The 6,217-nt window shown below is 36.4% G+C and overlaps 1 protein-coding gene across 1 annotated transcript; it reads right to left on the bottom strand.

Moving 5' to 3' along the window:
• Nucleotides 1–1,304: 1,304 nt before the first annotated feature.
• Nucleotides 1,305–2,173, bottom strand: LOC107799680 (uncharacterized). The gene has a single exon (XM_016622819.2). It carries the CDS (start codon nucleotides 2,159–2,161, stop codon nucleotides 1,478–1,480), a length of 684 nt encoding a protein of 227 aa, XP_016478305.1. The 5' UTR covers nucleotides 2,162–2,173; the 3' UTR covers nucleotides 1,305–1,477.
• Between the last annotated feature and the right edge of the window lie 4,044 nt (nucleotides 2,174–6,217).

Here is a 6,217-nt window from a genome sequence, read left to right as displayed (position 1 = left end):
ACCAAACCAGATACCAGTGAGCTGGATCGTACGTAGAGACTTCAAGGTATATCTGCCAGCGTCCGCAGACCTCGGAGTCCCTATCTATCCTTAATATGTTGCTTTCTTTATTTTACTAGACTCTGATGTATATATACACTTAACATTTTCTCTTTAGAGATTGTGACTTATTTCTATCGGGTTTTGGGAGTTGTAATTATTTGAATCGCAGTTCTTATTTATATTTCATGTGTTGAGGGTTGAGGTCAGTTTATATTCAGTTATTGCGCAAATTGTTAGGCTTACCTAATCTAGAGACTAGGTGCCATCACGACATCTTACGGAGAGAAATTGGGGTCGTGACATCGAATATTTTTAACCTTGATGCTTCTTAGATCAATTTTACCAACGGGCTTATTTTTGCTGAATTTCCTAGTGGGCTTAATTTTTTATAAAAAAACTTTTTTTTTCTTCAAATTTTTTCTTTATCAGTTTACTCCGTGGAAAGGAATATCTCTACCACTTTGGATGGAGCTGCTAGTTTTTTTTTTTTTTTTTTGCAGCTAATTATTTTGCTTCGAAGGCATAGTTCCCGATTTTGGCAGCAATTCAAAAGCCAATATATGTACACAGAATTTAAATTTTAAGTATTGGCACTATAAATATCTTTTATATATATAATTGGTCTAATTTTATCGGTTATATCATATTTGGATCTCGTGCACAGATTATAAAGTCAAAGGTATCATAAGAGTAAGATTATATGCCTCTATATTGCTTAAATTGCTTGCATCAAGATCAAGTAATTAGGTGGAATGCACGTTTCATATCTCTGCCTCTCCCAAGAATGGTATGTACTGTACCTATCAACGATGCGAAATTCGTCTAAGTATCATATACACACCTTTTTCAAAAATGTGCTAGTACTTCTTTTGACTTGCCCTCATGTGCGCCTCTCGCAGACGAATACCGACTCAGTCCGCTCCTACTGCACGGGAGTCTCAGCCAGTCAGTGCTGGAGTTCGCCATCTATAATGTACATTAAATTAGTTCCCTGCACTTTTGTATTCTCCAATTATTTGATAAAGTGTTTTTTTTAAAACAAAAAAATGTACTCAAAATTACTTCGTTAAATGGGGAGCAGATATCCAAATACAAATTGTTTCAAAAAGTTTTAAAGAGACGTTTCTACATAATTATCTTAGAAAGTTCTGAAGCAACTGTCCAGCTTTGCTGATTCAGCTATATATTCCTCCATACTAAGCATATTGTCGTTGATAGAAATATACTAATTAATGAAAAATTATTATCCTGATATATCGAACAGATTTAGTTATATTTATGATGCGCTCATGTAATTTCATGTTAAATTAGAACATGATACGGAGACAGAGAGATGTTTACAAGTTTCGTTCTTCAGGAGCTTTAGGGAATTATTCTAAATTCTAATACAAAGACATAGAATAACCTTAATTAATTCCTTCCAAATTAAATACAGTTATAGCAACATTTGTAGGTTCCAGCTATGACGAATAAATTTTGCTTTGGCTATGGAATTTATCAAATCTATTTTCCTTTTTCTTGTCCCATTTTCTGATGATGAGGTACATGAAGAAGACGATGGCTGGGGTGAGCGCGTACGGCTACGTCTCGCTGTAACTCTAGCCGGCTTAGGAATGTTTGATCCAATTAAGTGAGGAAAATTGAGCCGAGCTCTCGAGCCGCGGATTTTGAAAGCGGCTTGATCGTAAGCCAATGCTGCGTCCTCTGGGGTCTCGTAAGTTCCTAGCCATAATCTCGCGCCTCTTCTCTCCGGGTCCCTTATCTCCGCCGAAAACGTCCCCCACGGCCGCCGTTTAACTCCTATGTACCGTCTCCAATCTTGTGTCGCGTTTTTCTCACGCGCCACGACATGCCCCTTTGTTTCCTCCTCGGACTCGGACTTTTCTTCGAGATTTTGTATTGTTTCCTCAAAGTTTTCATCCCAAAGAGAGGTATCCAAGCTATTTTCTGCTGAAGGGAAGCTGCCAAAACTTGAGCTAGGACTATTAGGCAATGCGTTACTTGAACTCATCGGCGAAAAAATTTCAGAAAAATCGGAATCATAATTCAGAAGATGGTTTTCTATTGATTGAAGGAAATCAAGCTCAGAGAAAGAGAAGGTTGCATTAGCGGGATTCATTTACTTTTCTATAGATATTTGGATGAGTAGTTTCTTTCACTTTCACTTACTAGGGTTTATTAATTCTGGATGAATAGAATTGTTGATATCCTACGTCTATTTATATGCTTGGCCTATGATTGGAGCTCTAGTCCCTACCTTTATTTTTTGTAAGGAATTTCCGTGAAGGTGCCATTTTAAGCACATTTATGTTATGCATTTTAGTTTTTATTATCCTAATATTTGACGAGGAATAAAATAATATACTTATCTTCAATTTCAAGAAATGATATATTCCTCCTTGAAAAAATGTAAGATTTTTTCCCATCAAGTAAAGTCAAGTTCATTTCTTAAAATTTCAGAATTACTTGAGATCAGTTAATTTATAACGGAAATATTTTTTTCATGGGCAAGCTTAGCATATGTATACTTCTTTGTTTTTACTTTGGTTTAACTGATTGCATTTGCTGTCAAATGTAAGAAACATTTATATTCTATTTTAAGAAAGAAAGGTCCATTAGATTTTCAAAAAGGTGAAAATATATTAAAAATAGCACGCAATATTAGACAGGAAATATAAATTAAATGGGGTATGGCTACAGCCTACAGGTTGCTTCTCTCTTTTTCTGCTCATCTTTTGTTTAAGATGCAATTAATGCTTAAATACAATATTACTTTGTTGACAAGGGGGACATAATCTTATAGATCTTTGTTGCACATGGCTTGCGAGGAGCTCTCCAAAGGGTGAGGGGAGAACATTATCAACAGATAAAGAATTGAACTGTATCCCATGTGTGCTTGGTACAATATGTTACCTATTTTTATAACCAATCAAACGCTTGCAAATGATCCAGAAAATGCTTTTACGATGCAAAGCACAATCTGCAGAATACATTTTTTTGAGGAAAATGTTTTTCACCCAACAAAATACACAAGGAAAATGATGTTTTTGCACTAAATATATTATTCTATTATCTGACTTATTTTACTTCCGAATGTAGATGAATTGCAATTGATTTCTCCTTCTTTTCTTTTTTTTTGGTAATTAAAGGATTTTATTTACCAAGTATAAGTATTTACACACTATTAAATAAACTGAGACTAGCTTTCTATCGCAACTCCTGCTGGACATGAAGCCCGGAGATATCTCGCCTTGCTACAATTTCTCTCCTACTGCTTTTTCCACCTAAACTATATCTGGGTACCAATTCAGTGCAATCATGCATCTATCTAACCTAGGAAACATCTTGGCTCTAACATGTATTTCTTGGATGATTAGTCTGAGAATAACATTAGTAGATCTCCTATTCTTCTGGAAGATGACATTGTTCCTCTCTTGCCAAATATGATAAACTGCTGCTGCTAATACCATTCTGCATATTGCTGCTCCTCTACTTTTACCTTTAGCCACCTTTTCTATCCACTTCAGCTCTTCCCGCCAATCTTTCTTTGTTCTCTGAATGCCTTGCCAGTGTAGAAGCTGCTGCCATATATTTGTTGACACTTAATAGTAAAAGAATAAGTGTTCTAAAGTTTCATTTTCTCTTCGACAGAGTGAGCATATTTTGTCTGCAATGATTCCCATCTTGCTAGCCTTTCTTTTGTTGCTAACCTATCTTGTATTTCCAACCTTAGTATGAATATCCACTTTGGAAGTCCATGGTTGTTAGAAACTAGTTTCCTCCATGACACCTTCTGAAATTTCCCTTGCATAGCTTTGTACATGTGTCTCACAGAGAATCTCTCCATCTTTTTCACCTCCTCTTTTGTATATCCAGTAACCTCAAAGTATCTTCTTGCCTTGAATATCTTTTGGATAACCCACGATGCACTTTTTAGTTCTGTGTTCCATATAGTGTTCCCCTTTATGTAATATGCGTGAATCCACTATACCCACAGCTTTTTCTTCTTTGTACAAATATTCCATAAGAACTTGCAAATAGCTGCTTTGTTCCACAACTCCACATTTATGAAGTTTAGCCCTCCTGCTACCTTTGAAAAACACAGTTTATCCCAGGAAATCAATGCCTTTTTGGTAGGTTCAGCAGTCCCCGGCCATAAGAATCTCTTGCATATTGTTTCTATGAACTAGATAATTTTCTTTGGCAGAATAAAGATCTGAGCCCAAAATATTTGAATTGCAACTAGAACACTCTTGATTAGCATTGCTTTGCCTGCATATGAAACAAACTTTATTGTCCAACATTGGATATTGCTTAACATTCTATCAATTAAGGGTTCACATTGCATAGGTGATAGCCTCTTTGTGCTCAATGGGACACCTAGGTACCTGAAAGGTAGTTCTCCTTTAGTGTATCCTAGCATGTCCATAATATGCTGCTGTGTCATGTTGTTCACTCCTCCAAAGTAAATATAGCTTTTATTTGGATTTGCAATTAGTCCTGATGCTGCAGAGAATATTTGAATCTGTTGATGAAGAATCTTGACTGATTGTATGTCTCCTCTACAAAAAAGAAGTAGATCATCAGCAAATCCTAATTGTACTAGGTTAGACTTTAGCATATTTTGGGTAAACTTTAAACTTCTTGTTCTCCTTCAGTGGCTTCAGTATTCTGTACAGATACTCCATGGCCATCACAAATAAAACTGATGATAGGGGATCCCCATGTCTAAGTCCTTTCCTTGCCTCAAATGGTTTAGTTGGCTTGCCATTAATTATAACAGAGTAGGAAACTGCACTAATACACACCATTATCCACTTCACAAAATTTTCAGGGAATCCCAGCAGTTTCATCACTTGCTCAATGTATACCCATTCCATAGAATCATAAGCTTTCTACATATCGATCTTGAGCATACAACTTGGCGATATGTTCTTCCTCCCATAACCTTTAACCAATTCATGACTCATAATGATGTTATCAGTAATCATTCTACCTGGGACAAAAGCTATTTGGCAAATATCTATTGGGTCTGGCATAACTTCCTGTAATCTTGCTTTTAGAACTTTTGATATTATCTTGTAGAGCACTGTGCATCAAGATATAGGCATGAACTCCTTGATGCTAGTTGGGTTCTTGACTTTAGGTATCAAGGTAATAGTGGTGCAGTTAATGGCTTTACATATTTCTGCATTTTCAAAGAACTCCATCACTGCTGCAGTAACCTCATCACCGAGTATATGCCATGTCTTCTTGAAGAAATAGGAGTTATATCCATCACATGTCGGTGCTTTATTATCATCAATGTCTAGTACTGCTTTCTTTACGTCCTCTCTAGTAACTGGTTTGATTAGTTGTAATTTTTGCTGCCTGCTCAACATATAACCACTCTGCATGATCTCTGGGATAACCACTGGTGATTGTGAAGTTCTTGTGCCAAGTAGCTTTTTGTAGAAACTCAGTATGTCCTCTTCTACTTCATTTACACTTTGGAGTATTTGCTCTACACTGTTGATTAGTCTGCCAATATGATTCTTTGCTTGCCTATTTTTCATACAGGCATGAAAGTATGATGTGTTAGAATCCCCTAGTTTAAGCCACTTGATTCTTGATTTCTGCTTCAGTACACTCTCCTCCACCTCCAACCATTTTGCCAGTTCAAGTTTTGCAGCCTTTTCTTGTAATATTGTCTCATTGTCATTACCTAGAATTGTCATATGAGCCTGGATACCTTCTAATTTATTCCTTGCTACTTGGATCTTGTGCCCAATACTGCTAAATTCTTGATTGTTCAGCTGCTTTAGATCTCCTTTTAGCATTTTGAGCTTACTCCACACCTTTAGCATTGCAGTTCCCCGTTGCCTCTTTCTCCAGCAGTGCTTAACTATGTCATCAAAGTCTTTGTGATTTTCCAAACTGTTGAGAAAGTTGAAAGGTCGCCTACCTTCTTGGCTAGTGTCATCAATAACTAGGCTTAAAGGACAATTATCTGAAAAACCAAGGTACATATTGATCCCCTCCATGGTAGGCCATTTTTTTAATCCACTCTGCATTTACCAGTATTTTATCAATTATACTATGAACATGGTTATTTGTCCAAGTAAACTTTCTCCCCACTGTTCTGAGTTCATCTAAACCAACATTTATTATGAAGTTTTTGAAATCTCTTACCTCT

This window comes from Nicotiana tabacum, chromosome 19 (assembly GCF_000715075.1).
Source record: "Nicotiana tabacum cultivar K326 chromosome 19, ASM71507v2, whole genome shotgun sequence".
Classification (NCBI taxonomy): Eukaryota; Viridiplantae; Streptophyta; class Magnoliopsida; order Solanales; family Solanaceae; genus Nicotiana; species Nicotiana tabacum.
The sequence above is the reverse complement of the archived record's forward strand: the minus strand, read 5'-3'. Positions and strand labels throughout refer to the sequence as shown.